Source organism: Cottoperca gobio, chromosome 8 (genome assembly GCF_900634415.1).
Source record: "Cottoperca gobio chromosome 8, fCotGob3.1, whole genome shotgun sequence".
Lineage (NCBI taxonomy): Eukaryota > Metazoa > Chordata > Actinopteri > Perciformes > Bovichtidae > Cottoperca > Cottoperca gobio.
In genome coordinates, this window is record NC_041362.1 from 8,585,180 (window position 1) to 8,604,796 (window position 19,617).

The following is a 19,617-nucleotide window of genomic DNA, read 5'->3' on the forward strand; positions in this document are numbered from 1 at the left end:
AAAAGAAGCTCACAATATTATTCTGCTAGGCTAATGTATCCTCTGGGGAGCATGAGACACTGGTCAGGGATGTAAATTGTGTGTGTGATGTTTTACTGGGGGTTATGTATCGGGCTGTTAACTGACTGGGACCGGTAACTTCCACCCCAACCCCTAGAAAAAGCATATTCATTGAGAACTGCAGCCGAAAACATCGCTGGACAGCTAAACAATGAGATCTATAAAGCTGCAGAATCAGGTGATAGTACGCTCCGTTCATCACTACGAGCAACCCCTTTCACATTGTCACATTGTTATTTGTTACTTAAAATGGATTATAGCCACTTTAAACATTTATGTTAATGGTAATTCACAGTGGAGAACATACTGACGTGTGTCCTGCAGAGTCATCGTCAGCCCATGCCGCACAGTACATTGAGGTTTTAATCCAGTGAGAGTGTTTATGCATGCACAGTCACTTTCAGTAACTATTAAAAACACTGTTTGTAACAGATGAAAATGCTAAAGAAACAGGAGTGAAGGAGGAGCGGAGGAGTGGGGAGAAGTGACATCATCCCCTTAAACTTAATAGATTCAATCTGGTGGCGATTCCCCCAAGCGTAGGCTTCCCAAAGCCCTCCGCTCTTCTGTGAAAGAGACATTATGCTGTAGATGAATTCTTTAGTTGTTTCTCAACCCTTACTCATGCGCAAAAATAGATGGCTCATCTGTTGGAAAGTTCACCGCTGCAACACCCCCCTTTAGGAAATAAAGATCTCAAGAGTTTTGGGTTTTGTGGCCTCCGGTGTTGACTCTGGATTAGAAGCAAGAGATCACAGTGAGGGCACGGTGTGTTAGATGATTAAAGCTGATGAAGAATAATGAAGAGGACCGGAGAGAGAGCGAGAGCGAGAGAGGACTGTATCTGCTGTGGCTGCTTCCCTCCCTGACATCATATTTGGCCAACAACTGTCTGTCTTCTGGCCACTCTGGCAAATATTTCCACTCTTTTCCATAGTTGAGCATTTTTGCCTGGTTGCTTTTCCACAGGTCTGTTACTTGATGTCTGTGTAAAAACAGATGAGGAGAGAGAGTGAGAGCAGAGAGGAAAACGGGACTACCAATATGTAATGGCTAACGTCCCCTGCGTGTCGAAGAAATATTTGGACATTTTTGGAGATAAGGAACATTTCCAAATTGTTAGATGCGTGACTCATAAGCAGACTTACGCGAAACACGTAACAGGGACAATAACACAGATGTTGGAAATTAAGACACGACAGGAAGTGACACATCTATTACCAAATGAGTAGAAATATGCTTCTGTCTCTTTCCACAGTTTACCAAAGGCATCAGAGGAACAGCAAACGCTTTCTTCTGGGCAAAGCCTGCCGCCCCCTGTCCAAACAGTCGGCTTCCTTTGCACTGAGATTCTGACTGATGTGGTGGGCTCTGCTCACATCGCAGCCGTGTCCCCGGCTCCTGGGCATATTTCAAATGACCTCACAGCATTGCCATTCTGAGCTATTTCCCACACTGCAACTCTCCCTTTAGAACAGGGTTTTACTCACCAGTTAAGATCTGGATTATTGTATCAACATTTGGTTTTAATTTGTTGAAAGAGGGAGGGTTTGTCAAAGAAGTGCAATGTAAGCAGCCCCCTGTGTACTTTACCCACTACAAGCTCCAAAAGGGGCTCAGGAATGGCCTGAACCTCCATCCCCTTAATTACAGACTTGCAAGGCCAGGAATACTCTCAAAAGGAAGTGCCCGGTAAGACAGAAAAAGAGGGTCTCATTGCGGGAACTGGTGGGTGCTGTGGCAGTGACCCACATCCTTTGACTCCCACCTCCCCTGCCCTGTTGCCTGCACACATCCCACATGACCTGACCAACATATAACTTTTTGACTATCCATCCCCTGCTGCATGTCCTCCTCTTTAACCACCTTTGTTTTGATGTGACCCAGCCACGTCCAAGGGGTAATTCCCATCATTTTCCATTCATAAGTACAGCTATTCGCATTGTATTGGTGACAATGTGAGAGAATGAATCAGCTTTAGCTAATTCACCTCAAGAACAGGAGGAAAACATCTGCTTCAAAAGACAGAAACAATAAAATCATTGTCTCTTGGGTCAAATGGTCTGGACTGTCCTCAATATGGCATCACAATGAATTAGTCACCATGAGTCTGCTGGTCACGTCCACAAAGCATCATCAGTGTACCTAAATTGGTTTCGGTAGAAGCTACCGCCCTGCACGCAGTCACGGAAACTGTCACTTACATAGCAGACCCACACTAGTAAAGTAACACAATACAGTAAAGTAGTACAGTCATTTCCTCTACGATGTTCCCAGTGAGTGACTAGGATGTCTGCGGCAGCACTTTGACTGATGAGCAGGTTGGTGTTGTGCAAGTGTTTAACCTCTACATCCCCTTCAGCACATCTACCGAAAGTTCATGAAAAGATTGTAGTGAAACTGATCAAGCCAGAAGAACGTTATTATGGATCTTAGTTAAAGCAACATTCATTTATTTCTTTGGCTGGTTGGGGAACAAACTGTAAAGACAACACTGACGCATTATCATCTCGGAGCAATTAAAAATCGTGTTGCAAGCTATTGCCTATTCACACATCCAGTGGACATCACCATACTATAATGACAGACGTCTCTGTGTGTTTGCATGTGTGTGTGTGTGTGTGTGTGTGTATCTGAGTTTCAATTATCTCGCCAACCCTTGGACCGATTTACTTCACGCTTGTCGGGCATGTTGTTGAGGACCTGAGGGAGTGCAGTGCTGTGCATGAAGTTATTTGGATCAGGGATTCTGTATAAAACTTTGAAAACCCGGTCCGCCCGGCCGGATTTTGGGTTAGCGCCTGCGCTAAGCCATAAAATTGCAAATAGACGCCCATCAAAATCCACACAAAAGCGTGGCCACGCAATCCAACGGCCTCTATAGGATCACTCTATATGTTTTCTTTCACAAAATAGCACGCAGTCCGTGCCTTTACATTACCGGTGATAGAATTGAGGATGTGTGTTTTTGTGTTTGTGTGTGTTAAACATGTTGCACGTTTATCCGTACCCAGACGGTACAGGTGCGCGAAGCGGCCAAAAAGGTGAATAACATTTTCATAAGGGCTTTTGCTGTGAAGGCAGCATATAGTTTGTCAGGTTTTATTGTTGCTCTTTTAGCTGCCTGCTGAAAGAAGCTGATGGTAGTGAATCAAAACAGTAAATCGAGTAAAAACGATGAAATTATAGATGATAAAATGCTTTATACATTCGAGGGTAATAATTCTTTTTGGGTTTATTAGTATCAATCCTTTCACATTGCATGTAGTCATTTGATCCATCGTAGATATGCAAATAAATATCAGTTCAGCTAAAACTACCTAACATTAAGAATTTTCCGTTTCATTGTGTGTGATCACAACACACTCATTGTTTCTAACAAAAGGCGAAATCGGAAAACTTTGTGAGGCCATTGGAGTACAAGCTGATGAATGAGATTACTTAAATCATTGCTCATTAAACCCACTAAATAGAACCGCAAAAGTATCGGGCAAACCAAACAAACAAAGTAAGTCATGACTTGTGGGGGCGATTATTTGTCAGCACAATGACACAATAATGAAAATACACCCAGATGTTGATCGCAGCAAAACAAATGATGAAATATCAAAAACTTTCCCTAGTGAATAGGTTACATTGTTCACTTGTTCTGGCATGAGACTGTATATGAATCACACGATGCAGCACTCTCTCCCGTGTCCGACTAAACCATTACTATGGGTTTGTCCGAACCTTAACCATGCGTGCATGTGAGGGAGTCATCTTTAAATATACTGATCGTAATGATCAGCTGATCAATCATCTTTGGTCATGTCATGCTTGGGTGCGCCAAACACTTCTCAGAAACCCATGAGTCACTGTGTATTATTAATTGTGGCTGTCTAACACACCTGTCCCGGCATGTAGACCCTTGCATGTTGTCGAAGTGTGACTGTCAGTTGTGTGTGAAGACTTGAGGATCGTGTTGTGAAAACACAGATTCCATGACTCATGAAGAGGAAACCGCTATCATCCTCAATCAAAGCCCTGTAAACACACAACCCTTTTAAATTCAGTACCTTATCGGATGATGTCAAATGAAGCAGACATGTTTGAAAGTTTGTTGTTTTCGTTCTGTTGGGGAGGAGTGTGATGATAAATGTTTATTATAACTCATTTACAGGGAAAGATGATAACGGAGGATAACCAAATTAGAATTATTTCAGCAAGCCTGAAACTCTGAATGAATTTCCAACTTTAAAAATGTTTTTATTCAATTTCAAACATTTCATCTACTGAAGAACTGAGATATCGCTATCGATAGACAGAGTTGTGTCAAGCATTTTTGTTTTATTTGTTATTTTGTGTACATTGGCAAGTTTCAGAGAAATAAAAAGGCAGATAGCCTTTGTCTAACTATTTTATTTATGGGACAGGCAACATTTAAATGTTTTGTATAACTTGAACTTGTTATTCTTGAAGTCAATACTAAAACATATTTAAAATCTGTTTATATGTGCAAGTTTAGCATGAATAAATGTTACCTTTTGTGTTAGATTTGCCTTTGTGTATTTACATTATTTAAATCAGTTGATATAACTTCTTAGAATATACAAACTCCATAATCTTATACACACACTTTACTCTGCTTTCAGGCATATTTTCTTACCATACGTAAAAGCCATGCTAGCTGTTTCCCCTTGATTTCAGTCTTTGTGCTAATGTAGCTAATTGGTAATTGATGTTGATCCTTTCTTCTAACTAACTAACAAACTATTTCTTTAAACTTGTATGTCAATGACATTTAGCAAAGTTAATTTAAAATTCTTAACGGTAATGAACTTTATTTCCATCCTTGTAGATGCACACTTGTATATTTCCAGCATTAATTTGGCCCTCCTAGAGCTAAGAATTCTGCTTATGTCCTATAGAGTGAAGCTATGAATCAGTGCGATAATTAATTTAACGTTGCACCGTTTACATTTGTCATATTATGAGTCTCACATCTGGATAAACTCCTGGTTAGGATTTATACAAATTATAACAAATTGCTGACACACACACAGAAATAGATATAGATATAGATATCTCTATTTATTTGCCATTTCATTAATTAAAAGCAGAAAATTATATTTACGTTAAAGCACAGATAGGTGATACATTTGTAGCTAATCAACAGATTAATGGGAGAAAAAAACCAAACACACGGATAATATTGCAGCATCATTGCAATCTATTGAATAATAAGCAGAGAAATTGATCAGATGTGAATAACATTGAGCCGGGCCTTGCTATTGGATCAGACGTACTCTGGTCTCACTACAAAGTGGTAGGTGTACTGGTCATCAGGACAGGGATAGGCAACAACCTGGGTCCCATTCTCAACGATATAAGCCAGGTTTTCCTTGAAGTCTTGAACCTGACAGATGTACTTGCCTTGACACATCAGCAGCAGCCTGTTACGAAAGAGGATGTTTTTCTGCTGAGGCACGCTTCCTGTAGACAGCCTTGCCATAGGGAATGACTTGCACGTCACCCCTCGGTTTGAACACTCATTTTGGTTCTTTAAGATATTAGCTTCCCAGGAAATCTGGTTGTGCTGAAAGATCAGGCTGCTGTGGACAGGTGTAGTGAAGCTTTTGCTTGCGGCTTGATCGTAATGATAGCTGTATTGAGTGTTATAGTAAGAATCGGATGTCGTAGTCATAGCAGTGCTCCATGGCTCAGCGGTGTAGATCCTTGGCCGGTAAATATCATCTTCTGCGTTGAACTTTGGGTTGGACACAAGATTGCTGAAGAGCAGAACATTGAACTGGAACGCTTTCAAGGAGTTTTCCTGATATATATTCTTATGAGTGCTGTAGAGAGAAGAGTTGAACTCCAGGCCATACAGTGACTCGGCAGGGATCAGAGGGAAACGAATGAGACGCAACAGGTCAGCCTGGGTTTTCAAACTGGTCGAGCTGCCCTTCTCAGTGATCCAGCTCTCCACAGTCTGAAGCAGATCATATTCATCAGGCACCACCAGGTCTGAGCGGAGCAGAAGGGATCTAAGGAGTTCAACGGAGAGTTGGGTCCAAGCAGGGGAGCTGGTCAGATTTTGGAAGTTCCAGGCCAGATACTGAAGACAGATCTCCTCCAGGACAAAGTCCCCAGTCTCCACTGCATATTCGTAAAGGGACACCTGGGTGTGGAACAAGGAGTCCTCTGGTAGGATTTTAGAGAACATCCGGCCTGTGTCCTCCATCAGCTCCATCACCCCAAATCTATAAGCCATCCAGTGGAGGCACTGCACGGAGGAGAATGCCACATCTATCTTGCGGGTGTAAATGTACCTATTGAGATTGTAGAATATTTACCAGAGTTTTTAAAAGATGCATTCCGTTTTGCTTTCTATTTACATATTCACAACACAAATATCAATATGATCTCTGTATCTTAAATCAATGCAAACCATAGTCATTTCAGCATACCTGATGAAGGAGGTGAAATGTGGTTGGCAAGACTGGCTGACCGTGATGTTAGCGATCCCCTCTGAAGCATTGAAGAGCGGGAATTGTGAGAAGATCAATTTGTGCACGCAAATCGTTGTCCCAACCAACTCTGGGGTCCCGTCCTCATGTTTGTTTCCAGTATCACTCTGGACTGTGATCAGGAAGTCACAGCCGTTCCCGCTGTCAAAGATTTGGCCACGCTCATCCGACAGACTGATACTGTGGTCCAGCGAGTGTAGAGAATCACTGTTGGTAGCATTTGTGCCTGGAACGACAAATCAAATGGGAAGAACATTTGATAGGACGTAAAACACCCAAGTTACCACCAAGTGACATGTGAGTGCTCGAAACGTCACTTAAATATCATGTCCAGAGGAGTATTATCTAGTTTGCTGACTTTTCTTTTTCAATCTTTTAGATGTTCTTTAGTCCAGCACCTCGTATGCGTCATCTGGATGTGCGTGCTTGGTAACATTTTTATTTGGAGAGTCCACCGTACAAAGAGTTTATAAAGTATTTGTAACATTTCAACAGCCTATTAGTTGAAATTCAACAGCTTTGCTTTGTTTAACAGATTATCTGTAGAGGGTATGTGACAATTCATGAACATACCAACATATATTTGAACAGCTCAGCATAGGTTGAGTGAGCAGTCACACTCTTGTGAGTCGCACGTGCTCTATAGTCTGTTAAACAAATCAAAATTGTGCAGGCGGACTATCCAAATGAAGTTCACATGCTTTTTAACTTATTTCTTTTTTTAGCATCCGATAGGAGCATGAAAAACGTTTACATACGTACCGCTTGTCTCACAAATAACTCCAACGTCCTCTTTGTGAGTGCAGTCTGTTGTTCCCCAGCTTGTGAAAGCACAGGTAGACAGATATGTCTCTGTGCCTTTACATGTCAAATCATCCAGCCAAATAGGTCCAGACACTGTGATGTCAAATGAAAAGGGAATAAATGTGTTAATAGTTGAGGCAGTAAGACATTAAAACAGAAACCTTTTTGAAGGCTGCATTTGTGGCCTTGGTATCAAATCACAGCTCCTCTCTCATTACAATAATTCCACTGCCCTCTGGTGGGGGATGGATGGAAATAGAGGGCACCTTTTCCGTAGTTCTTCCCAATGACAACAGATTTGGCTCTGGGGAAGTGGAGCTGACGACACACGACCTGGGCCTCAGCCATGTCCCAGCCGTCGTCACACACTGTTCCCCATTTCCCCTCATGGTAGATTTCCACACGGCCCTCGGACACACCGCCAAACAGCCTCACATCACCCTCCTGCAGCACAGGGTTTCTTCCTCTGCCTGTATGCAAGCACAAACATAGGATATTGACCGAGGCCATGACAGCAGAACGGTTATACAGTATGTGTTGAGGGCGCATGGACAGAATACATTTGTAAAAGCACAAATATTAGGCATTGCATAGTTTACAGTTCAACATTGAAAACCAGTACAGGATTAACACCTTTGCATTTAATTAATTTTAAGGGGAAAAAGTGCATTTTATTACTTTTCACATTAATGCTTCGGGTGACTCACCAAACATGTTCAATCTCTTTGCACTTCCAGAGACATGGAGAAGTAGCAGGAGCCACAGAGTGAATATATTTCGATATGCAAGCATTTTTTAACCGCAGACTGACAGACAGACGATGACAGAGAAGAAAAGGCAATGTGAGAAATATGCTCTACTGTACTTCACAATTTTACAGATTATACCTTGATTGACTTTGATCTAAACCAAAAGCTCCAACTGTTGTTTTTTTTGCATATGATTCAATACATTTATTGCGTCAATATAAAACCTGTACTTTGTTTCCATTAAGATGGAAAGCAATTTAATTTAACCGTCTATACTAAATGTGTGCGTTAACAATTAGGTCAAACTTAAAAACACAAAATGTGTTACATATAATCAAACCACATTACCTTCTCTCCTCTGGTTATTAAAGTGATGTCGTCCCAAAATGTGCTTCTATCTTCTGAAGTCTGGGACACAAATCTCACTCCTTTTTAAGTCCTGCCAAACACTGGGTTCACTTCTCCTTTCCCGCTGCTTTCCCAGACTTTCGTTTCACATGAAAGCAGAAAGGCAGTGTGTTGCACAACAGTCTCTCCACCACGTAGTGACTCGTTTGTCTAACTTCATGTTGAAATAGTCAAACAAACCCTTATGTGACTTAAACGACAAGACTCGGAAAATAGAAATTAAGGTTTTTACTCAAGTCACCCCACCAAAAACATTACACAATTCATTATTCCACAAAATGTCCTTCAAATCATGTTGAATTTTATGAAGAATAAAAACAGGCCTTTAGTTATTCCACTGAAAATAACATGTTGGGTGTGTACAGAATGATGTCTAACATGGAGCAAAGGGGAACAAACCGTGGACCCTTTGTGAGCGTAAAGTATGTGCAATCAGTCTGATAATTCAATATTTTGTACATTCATTAAAAGAAAGGCTACAGCACTGTTTAGGGTCCTAGGCAGATGACGATCCTCCGCAAGACATGCTGGCATTGTTTGTGTTGATTGATTGGCACTTTCTCAAAACCCCAAAACACATTTTAAAGTGTCAGCACATAGTTCTTCGATTGGTACTGAAGACGATCCTTTAAGAGTTGAAGTTGTTTGTCAATGAGGAAGCAGCGAGTACAGTAACTTCAACAGTGACTGGATTGTAAACAAAATAGAACAGTGCAGTGGCCTCAAGAGCGAGTCTCTCAGTCTATATGAACTCCACGCCCTCATATTTTACGTCCCCGATCTTGGTTTCGGGCAAAAGGATGCGTCCGTCGAGCGTGAAAGCCATGATGTACGTTGCGATCTTTCCGGCGTCTTCCTCCGACTTGAGAGCGAGGATGATCTGGTCGTCTGTATTGGGGACAAACTTAAAGGAAGAGAATCCGTGAGTGGGGTTAAGCGGCCCCACTCGACTCACAATGATGTCCTTGAAATCTGGCGAGCAGCTAAGGGCGAGGTTCGTGCCGCGACTCTCGTCTGCCGTCTCCTCGTAGCGCTCCTTGCTGGCGCGGCGAGGAAGGAAAAACCAGCGCTGCAGGGTGTCGCTCCAAACTGCTGACTCGTGGATGAGATACCCTGCGGAGATTCAGAGGAATACGGTTAAAGAGTCAACAAGGACAAAGACATGAACGCAACCGTAAGCGAGACCAGATTTATGTCCTCACCTGGAGGCTCTATCCCGGCAGCAGACTTGAGAGACTTGAACTTGGGAACCCAGTTCTCATGTTGTACGTCCCCTCTGAAGCCCACCACTTTCACCCACTCTGGGTTGTTGTTGACAAACTCGCCTTCAGTGGTGGTCCACTCTTTTCCCAGACCTCCGACGTACAGGTGCTCGTCCTTAACCGCCAGCCACTCTGCTTTGAATCCTATCAGGAGAGAGTACAGAAGTGCTTAAGTATAAGTAGCAATTAAACACGCGGTGACTGATGCATTATGTGTACTTTGTAGCTGGCCGAGGTGGAGCTTGTACATGTATATACAGTTAAATTGTGTAGTCAAGTGGTATCCAAACTAGGGGTCTGGCCCCTCCAGAGGATCACAAGATAGATCTGGGGTGTTGTGAGATGATCAGAAGGAGTTGTGCAACACAAATGTATGTCCTTTATATTTTAGTACAGCATCAGAGGAGGGTAATGCTGACCTTTGGCAACGCTGCCGTCCCCGTCGGGTAGGATGACCCAGGGCACGATCTTGTCACCGTCAATGTGGTAGACGACACCCGTCCTGTCATCGACGCTGTAGATCTTCCCATTGAACACCACCAGCTCGGACAGCTCCATACCCCTTCCCTTCTCCGACAGGTGGCTTTCCAGAACCACCTTGTCCGTATCCCATTCAACTGCTACCTTGTCGCCACTTTGGGACACAAACAGGTGCCCCCGCCGCATGTAGCTGAACCACGTCAGCTTCTTGTCACTACGAGAGCTTGTGTCCAGGTCGGCAATGATCCCAATGCGGTAACGGGTGCCCTGCGGCGTGCGCTCAGGCGTACTGAGAGGGTAGGTGTCATTGTAACGGACATCGGACTGCTGGGTGTCACTGCGACCAGGCCTTCCAACTGCGTGAGTCGTAGGAGTGCAAGTCCGAACTGAAGTGCATAAAGAGAAGGAGAAGTAGGCCCAGGGAGAAGGCCACAACCACGATGGGCCTCCACTTAAGGCGGAAACGAGGGTCAGTCGGGTTGGCCATGGAAGCCAACATAGGGAGGCCTCCGACAGAGATATGCAGAGTATTCATAGGCTCATTCTTCTCCAGTCGAGTGAAGTCTGGCGGAGCAGGCATGGAGGACGGAGGCCTGGAGTAACCTGAAAAAAAAAAAAAAAAAAGTTATATATAATAATAAAATATATATATATAAAAAAAAAAAATAATAAAAAAAAAAATAATAATAATAATAATATATATATAATATAATATATATATATATATAATAAATGTTAAGCCTACTTGTACAACAGGGCAGCAGACTGAAGAAGAAAAGGGCTCATCTGTGTTCACTTGTTTATTGATTGACTGCTTGATACAGTGATTGGTTAGAGTGTCTTCTAGTCTACAGTTTATATATTTAAGGTCCAACATAGATCTAGAAATACGTTAATATGTTGGTCTGTTCTGTACACATGATATCTATTGCATCTATTGCCCAACCCTCCATGTTACACCTAAAACAGTGTAACTATAGCAACAGTGGAGAGGAGTCATAAAGTCAGTAAACCAGCACAGTAATGTTTGTTGTGGAGCAATATCTATCTAACATTAGCTAACGTTTAACCAAAACTACTCGTCATATCAGACCAAAGAAGTCAAAATTAAAAAAATTTATTTTGAATATAAAGCTATAGTTTCAGTTAGCAGGAAACAGTTATTACAGCAGCTTTGCCCTGTGGGGAAATACCAAAACTAAACCAAGAGGGCTTAACCTACATGTTCCTTAACCCTGTAAGTTTGTGTCTATCTGTTAGAAAATAGATTTCCACAATGATAAACTATTTGCGACTGTAATGTAAAAGAAAAGTAATTAAATGAAAAATATGCCAATAACATCACCTTTACCCTAAAATTCCCTCAGGATCAATAAAGTATCTATCAATCAATCATTTAGATGATAAAACTCAATCCAATCCTACTCACATACTCTCAATAGGCAGACTCTGTTCGTCAATCAAGTCTTTAGTCCCGATGGCAGGTAACTCATTCATTTAGGCCTATATTTTATATTCTGGTCAGAGCTCACACAAAAGAGTGTATGTCGGGTTAACCATTAAATGACAAGAAGCAGAAAGTAGCACAGTTTTAGGTTGAGTGAATATCAGGTGGAGGCTGGGAGGAGCCTGTCATGATGAATGTTCATGGTTGAAAGGCGGCCGTCAAACAGGAAAAACACAAACAGCCAGCTGACGTCACACATATTATTGTATATTATATATTGTATATATTGTATATATTGTATATTTATTCACCAGCTATTTTGAAATTCAATAACATGTTTAAGTCACCCATCAAGTAAGAATCTCTAATGCCATGATTCGTGTTGTCTATTGAAAATAGACATTTTAAGAGATCTTACTGGTAATCAAAAGACAAATCAACTAATAATTGGTAGTTACAGCCCTATCTAATATGAAAACTCGCATGTATTCCCCTTTAAGGCCTGTTCAGTTGAAAGTTCAAATTATTAGTCGATTTACTGATCAAGTTGATCGACTGAGAATTAAACAATTTTCAAGCCATTTTTTTTTTCACACATAAATAACAAATCACATTAAATAAATATAAAGTATGTGTGAGGGTAATTCAAAAAGGTAAAATAAAAACATACACAATTAATTTGAAGTTTCCAGCTTCTTAAACTGTGCATATCTCCTTTGCCTTACATAGATTAAACAATAATGAAAATAATCGTCAGTTGCAGCCCTATTTCCATTTAAACAAATTCCTTCATTTGACTGACAAAGGCCAAGTTGAGAAGTAGTTTAGATACTCAAGTTTAGCACCTGAACATGGACAAGAGAGTTATGCGACATTACAAACAGAAAGGTCTCAAAAGTCATATTACGAACTGTATTTCCTTTACTGATATTTGCTTAAACATCCAACAAACTAATGTGACCTTGTCTGTCCACACTTGAGGGGTCCCCACCACGCTCTGTGGAATAGAAAATGTGTGTCCCAAACAAATTCCAACCAAATTCCAGGGACCTCTAAACTCGACCTCAGGAGCTTTGCACTCCTGTGGCTTGTATATGGCTGCGTTTCTCCGAAAAGAGCGCAGGAGCTGAAAGACTCTTTCATAAGGGGGGCCCCCCCCCGAGCCAAACAGCAGTCCATTATAGCAGCAACATCAGGGCTCACACTCCGAGGCAAGAAAACAATCTAAACACTCAACAGTGTTGACATTCTTCAAGTTAAAAGGCTGAAACTGAAACTAAATAATTAAAAGGCTTACCCCTGCGTCTCTTCCTGCCGGTACACTGTGTCATCAGATGTATCTCTCTGTCCCTAAAGCGGACTTCCACAATCAGTCCCGAACTCTTTCTCCTTACAGATTATTTGTAGTGCAACCATGACTCAGGATTGTTACAATGCTCGTGGACTTTAACTAGACTCAGATTATGTTTAAGTCCAAAGGGGCAAAACTTTCAGGAGGCCAACACAATTCATTAAGGTATCATGTATCACAGCCAAAAGGGTAAGATACCAGAGGTTAGGAAAACATTTCTTACCTGCACAATAACTTTATCTGCATTAAAGGGTGGAAAGACAACAATCCTGCAGGCTGAATAGAAGTTAAAAACAAACCTGCGGTCACTACAAGAACTTCAATCCTTCATCTGTGATGCAAGAAGTACTCCGAGTACTGAGACTAGACTGAGGCCAGAGGTCAGCCTGATAACAGCAGTGCGGTTACACATTCAACAGGAACTCAAACTTACTTTGAATTGTTGTAAAATTTGTCAGTAACCGATTTAATTCCCTTTGGGCTTTAGAAAAAAAAAAAAATATATATATTAGGAGTTTGAGAAGTGCATTATTAATCAATAAGGGACTTCTGAGCTTCTCAAAAGATTCAGAATGTTGCACAATAACAGGAAGGACATGACAATATACATTACATAAGACATTAAAATGTGTCAACTCAGAGATGTTACAGTTTGAGGTAGCTGTCAGTTTGAAATTAAATGGCCAAGAATTTAATTCCAGAAGAAGAGTTTCTCAGTTTGGTTTCAAAAAGGTAATTATATTACGGCAATATTGCAATCTAAAATGATATATAATCTGATAGAAGATGTTATCCAACCAGTCATTTATTTATTTATTACTTCTCTGTTGACCTACTTATCGATTATTCAACTAATAGTTTCAGCTTTATTTAAGTATGTGTATATGTATGTAATTTCGTGCAATGGCAATGTACAAGACAGAAGTGCTGTCCCTGACAGTAGGAAGTCCTGTCCTGACATTAGACACAAGTAATTGTAAAAATGGTGGATCCCTGATGTGAAAATGTGAGTATCTCTGCTTTGTGCCACCATAAAAGGATGACATCTGGGGAGGTCAGCTTCAAAGAAACAGATCAAGGACACAGAGAGTTTGTGTGAGGCCCATAAAAAGTTCACTTATTGCTGTAGGGCAGATTCCTAATCCTCTGCATGTCAAGGCGCCCCAAACAGATGTGCATTAGACTAAGGACTTGAATTTATGTTGCTTATTATCTGTATGATAAATAGATCCACAATAGTCATATTTGAGTAAGTCTCATTTAGTTTGCAAACAACTTGGACCATCTCAGAGGCATTAAAAGGCCCTGGGACATTCCCACTTTGCCATCTGCAGGCCTTTAATTCATAAACCACTAAAGTTCAGAGCAAAGTAGTTAGTTTAAAAAATAGTATAAACGGTTTGTTAGTAGTTATTTTGTTAACGGAAGAGGCATATTTTCTCCCTCTCCTTTCCTCACGCACACACATAAACATCCCATCTGCATATGTGTGTATATGTATATGTACATGTACATGTATGTGTGTGTGATTAGCTCATGACCTGTCCTGCCAGCAGCGCAGAGGTTAACACAGATGCCATCACAAATGGCTGCGTTCAGGAGCGACCTGAAACCTTCTCGTGTTGCTTCCTACTCACTGCAGATGTTAGATGTTCAGCTCACAGTCCGCTGGTGGTTGCAGTTCAGATGTCATTATTGTATGTCTTCTTTCTTCGGCTCCTTTTTCCTCCGTTCCCTGTTCACCCGACAGTCGCTCATTACTTCCTGTATGTACTGATGACGACGACAGCGTGCACTGCATGCGCGCGGTGGATGGAAGAGGGTTTGTCAAACGGGGCCTTCATGTGCTATCGGAAATATGAGAACTACGAGCCGATGCATAACATACTCTATCCATTCAAATATTAACAAATACTAACCCTGCATGGATTCGATTTTAGCACAGTTTTAGCTTAAAATTAAACTTTATTCACCGAGTTTTCTATATTTTGAAGTGGCTGTCAGCATCTGAAGGTGGGTAAAATGAACAGTAAATATGAACACAATACAACCCACAATACATGAATAAAATAACATTTTACCCCGCACAGTTCCATCTTTTTGACAGTATGAAAAAACTAAAACTAAAAGTAGGTTTTGGAAAATATAAATGCTTTCACTAAATTATATGAATATTTCATATTTGGAAATCTTTTGTTCACGAGGACAAGATTTATCCAAATATGGAGGGGATACTGATTGTTAGGTAGATTTTGTTCTAGGGTAAATTAATTAATGTTATTTGCCCCCTCTATCTCTTCCGGTTATTGGCTTAGATATAATGTGAGAATACACAGAAGACATCCTTGTTTTTGGTGTTTTATTGCAAAGTATGCATACAACATTATTGTCTTTACATGGTGGCGGTGCCGTCTCCACAGTTCACAAGTTCCTCCACATTCACCGACACAATCACTACTCAAATATTTGCCAAAGGAGCAAAGCCCTAAGCGGAATCCGGGTGTTTCTTGAGAAGAGGATATACATTATGAGCCGACTCAGAGGTTCAAAACGAGTACAGTTTTTATTCGGCAAACGCTGTGTGATACAGAATTCTGTATAAAGGCACTTTAATGGGGATCTATTGTAAAGTGATTAAGCACGACAATATAATTGCAACACATAGAAAAGGTACAACTACAGTGTAAGAAAAGCAAGAGGGGAAAAAGTAATGTAGAAAAATTTACAGTTTGATTGTCATGTACCCAGACTGAAAGGATTAAGTAACATAATAAATAGATTAATTTACTACAACATCACTGAATTCCTGAAACCAAATTATGGCTGAAACATTTGTTGAATAGGATTTTTTTTTTTTAAACTAAGTGAACTCAAGAAAGGCACATTAAACTTCTACAGAGGTAGCTGATTCAAATCAATGGTTTGGCTACCTTAAAATACAAACAAAAACACCTTTAAATACTAAATAGTAAATGTGGCAGAATTGGATTTTAAACATTAAAATTAACAATCTTAGATCAGATATTGGCAATTAACTGCCCCAAAGAAATGAACTGTGATTTTCAGTGCATGAAAGCCATTTTTCAGTGGTTGATTTTAAAGAAAAGGAACACAAACCTGGCATTACAGCAGTTAGTTTTCATTGCACCCATTGATTAAATAATATGAGTTTGTTTTGTGCTGAAAAATATATTTTATGAACTCTATCACCAAATTGCTGTTGTTGAACTGCTGTATAAGAAAATATCTATATGTACAAAACAGTAACATATTCATAAAACAAAAAATTTATATTGTCCATCTTAAAAATGCAAAGCCGATTCCCCGGCAACAAAGTAAATCCTAACCGCTTTGTTGATTAGTGCTTTGATATTAACAGCTTGCACTCTTCCAGCTAAACAAAAAGGGGCACTGAAATAATCGGTTTGGTACAAAGACAACAATGGCACGGTCTTCCCCTCTCTTACCAAGACAATTTCCTATCAAAAAGTAACAATAATAATTCAGAGTTCACCTGCTCCGTGTGGCACTTTGAACAACACAGCAAATTTCCACCACACGCGCCACAACAATGAAATGAACTTAAAAACACATCAGTGCACCCAAAAATAATGCAAACACATCCCGCAGGTAGTAAATGGGAGTGCAGAGAACAGTCCGAGTTGTAAATTAAACCGTTGGCACACATGTTTATTTAAAAAGCAAACTCTCCTGCGGGATTCATGCGTTGGCATCTCAGTCCTTCAGTAAGCTGGAGGTTGGTACTCTCCCGGCTGCTCCTGGTTCTGGGAGAAAGGAGACTGCTGGTAGCCTGTGGGGCCGCTGCTGCTGGCGTACGGAGACGGCGGGTAGGGAGTACTTTGGTCATTGGCTGGGTCTCTGTACTCCTGGTCAAACTCACTGACCCCTTGACGATACCTTACATACGCATAGAAGGACAAGAGACCCTGTTGAGAGAAGTCAAATTGAGTAAGTGGAGCTTTTACGCGACTCTCTGGCACATTTTCAACCAGCTGAGTTGTGTGTTATTTGGGATTTTGTTAGTCAAACGCTGGTCACACACACGGAGGTGACGGAAGGCTTACCCAGGTGATGACCGAGAAGAAGGAGAAGGCCACGATGGCCCGGGCGGCGTCCGCATTGAGAGAGGCTTTGGGGTCTTGGGTTTTGGACCACTGGCTGGCCAGGACACAGAAGCAGACAAACCATAGGAACGTCCAAGTCGCTGTCAAACAATGAAAATGATTTAAAGCAGAGAAACACAGTCTGGATTATATGAAATATAATGACAGCAATAACCCTCAACAAGGTTGCACTTCCTGTTTTGGGGCAATGTTCCTGTATTCTGTGTGAGCAGTCTGCAGTGAAGCCTGACTCTCACCTGAGAAGACCAAATCTCCTATAACAATGAGTTTTCTCTCTTTGGCATTGCTGATTTGTGGGAAGTAGGCGTCCAGTATGAGGAAGACAACACAAGCCAAGAAGGCCAGGACTCCGATTCCGACCCCATAGCTGCAGGCGCTGTCGGTGCTATTGAACATGCATTTAATGTTGCTTTCCGTTGTTTCGTTATAGTAGCCTTCTGCTGTGATGGTTGCAAAGACCACGATGGAGAATAACTGCAAAGAAGGGACACACAGGGTTAATGCCAGGGGGAGGTGGTGAAAAATGCAGGTTTCAAGTCCAGCAGCTGCAGGAGCCTTGTGACTCATCACATGAGCCACATTACAGGAAAGCTTTCACGATAAAAAAAAAGAAGCAATTAAAACATCTGTTAAGCCAGTTCCCCCAAGTGAAGCTGAAAGAGTTTCAATTGTTGATTAATTTTAAGACCGCATTAAAAGAAAGTGACATCTTCTGTGAGTGATCCTTGTTCAGCAACAATTTAGATGAATGATTCACCTTTAGTTAGGAAAGTAGAAAGTCTCTGGTTCAAGCTTCTCAGATGTGAGGATTTGCTTCTTCTCTGCATTTTAAATTATAAATTGAATATCTTAGGGTTTTGGACTGTCTGTCGGACAAAACAAGATATTTGAAGATGTCAAAATAATCGCTAGTTGCAACTCAAAATTCGTATTTCACTGATCCTGGCATTCCATGCGTTTCTTTCAACTGATTATAAAATCTTTACTGTTGATATTTTGACCTTTTGGTGCCTTATGTTCCCCCTCATCCCCCTGACAGATCCCTTCCTCTTGTTTACAAATCTAGACTCAAAACAAAGGTGACAAAGTCTCTGCTGTCAATGCTCATTGAATTAGAAATGACTTGTCTGAAGAGATAAGGGCAGCAAACTCTGCATCTTCTTTTCAAATACACTTATAAAGTAATTTATTTATAATTTCTATTGTTTTGATGTGTCTTGTTGTAAAACACTTTGTAAATGTGTATTAAAGAGTGTGATATAAATAAAGTGTAGTATTATCATGACATGATCAAGCTTTCACCATAACAATTTAATCTAATTGAACTATAACGTTGTTGCGGATTTGAAAACAACTCTGCAGCGCAACAGATGACGCTGGACACGTTTTAATTCATGATCTCAAACTGTAAACACGCCAGAAAAAAAGTGCGACATCTTCTGTGAGTTTTAATTTATCCCTCACTTCTCATAGCAGAATAAGCAACAACAATGCCAAACAAATCGTCCATCATCATCATCATCATCAGGTGCAAAACTGGCAGTTAGTGTGGTGACACAGCACTGGACGTGCTAGCTAACATTAGCTAATATCAACAAGTGCTACAGAAAAACTTCCAATTTTCACTTTATGTAACGTTTATTTAAGATTTTAACCAAACGTCCCCTTTACGTCTCGTGTTAGCAGTTTATAAGACTAACACGCGTCATTATTGACTGATTTGTGTCGACCCTGGCAGCTCACATCTGTTAACATAAACTCGTTGATGTGACAGCTGGCTAACTTTGATGCTAACGTTTCCGTGGAGTCACTCACCCAGCTCAGGCAGCGCAAAATGGTTTGAGGCTGTTTTACAAAATTGACTAAATCAAAAGCACCGCCAGCCAACGAGGCCCCGTAAGCGCTGCCCTGCATTTTTTTTTTTTTTAAATCACAAAAAGTACTTGTCAAACGACACAAAGACGAGCCGGAAAGTTGGGACAGTTTCGTTTTGTCAGAACAGCTTCCTGAAAACTTTTTCAAAGACCACCCCTGCTCTGATGCGTTCAGTGCATCTCGTAAACTGCGGCTACCTAGTGGAGTAAAAAGTACTGTCTGATATTGATGGTGTTTTTTAACCGGAAATATTAAGTTAATAAATCTTAAAAAGTAACTAAATATCTGTAGGAGGCAGTAGTTAATTGTATCTACCAAGTAGACAACGCATGAAGGTACGGGGAATAGAACATTCACGAAACATTGTAGGGCTTTTTATTTTACAAGGTGCAAAGGTACATATATATTTTAGGCACTGTTTGATAATAAACGTCGTTGGAATGTGCCCCAAATGCAACAGCAAAGACAGGACATTCAACACAACAGAACAGAGTGCTACGATAATAATATTCAAATTCAGTACC

The 19,617-nt window shown here is 40.8% G+C and overlaps 3 protein-coding genes across 3 annotated transcripts; all 3 read right to left on the minus strand.

Moving 5' to 3' along the window:
* Positions 1-5,108: 5,108 nt before the first annotated feature.
* On the minus strand, positions 5,109-8,618 carry LOC115012381 (galectin-3-binding protein A-like). Its single transcript, XM_029437975.1, has 6 exons — positions 8,474-8,618; positions 8,084-8,182; positions 7,643-7,846; positions 7,335-7,469; positions 6,513-6,798; positions 5,109-6,374 (listed from the first exon to the last, which is right to left on the minus strand). The coding sequence occupies exons 2-6, from the start codon at positions 8,166-8,168 to the stop codon at positions 5,339-5,341; spliced, it is 1,746 nt and encodes a 581-aa protein (XP_029293835.1). The 5' UTR covers positions 8,169-8,182; positions 8,474-8,618; the 3' UTR covers positions 5,109-5,338.
* A 128-nt stretch (positions 8,619-8,746) lies between these two features.
* cant1a (calcium activated nucleotidase 1a) lies at positions 8,747-14,883 on the minus strand. Its single transcript, XM_029437976.1, is given in 5 exon segments — positions 8,747-9,646; positions 9,736-9,939; positions 10,215-10,620; positions 10,622-10,878; positions 14,711-14,883. Coding segments are annotated over 4 exon segments (1,215 nt in total). The 5' UTR covers positions 10,856-10,878; positions 14,711-14,883; the 3' UTR covers positions 8,747-9,275.
* A 535-nt stretch (positions 14,884-15,418) lies between these two features.
* On the minus strand, positions 15,419-19,283 carry syngr2a (synaptogyrin 2a). Its single transcript, XM_029438595.1, has 4 exons — positions 19,034-19,283; positions 17,455-17,692; positions 17,159-17,298; positions 15,419-17,020 (listed from the first exon to the last, which is right to left on the minus strand). The coding sequence occupies exons 1-4, from the start codon at positions 19,130-19,132 to the stop codon at positions 16,817-16,819; spliced, it is 681 nt and encodes a 226-aa protein (XP_029294455.1). The 5' UTR covers positions 19,133-19,283; the 3' UTR covers positions 15,419-16,816.
* Between the last annotated feature and the right edge of the window lie 334 nt (positions 19,284-19,617).

Bases quoted from the DNA above. Each gene is read 5' to 3' on its own strand.
- LOC115012381 (XM_029437975.1), bottom strand. From the start codon at position 8,168: ATGCTTGCATATCGAAATATATTCACTCTGTGGCTCCTGCTACTTCTC. The intron at 7,847-8,083 runs GTGAGTCACCCG...GCTTGCATACAG, and splicing joins AAAGAGATTGAACATGTTTG to GCAGAGGAAGAAACCCTGTG. The intron at 7,470-7,642 runs GTGCCCTCTATT...TTGACATCACAG, and splicing joins TGGGAAGAACTACGGAAAAG to TGTCTGGACCTATTTGGCTG.
- syngr2a (XM_029438595.1), bottom strand. From the start codon at position 19,132: ATGCAGGGCAGCGCTTACGGGGCCTCGTTGGCTGGCGGTGCTTTTGAT. The intron at 17,693-19,033 runs GTGAGTGACTCC...CCTTCTTTGCAG, and splicing joins TTTTGCGCTGCCTGAGCTGG to TTATTCTCCATCGTGGTCTT. The intron at 17,299-17,454 runs GTGAGAGTCAGG...ATTGTTTGACAG, and splicing joins AGGAGATTTGGTCTTCTCAG to CGACTTGGACGTTCCTATGG.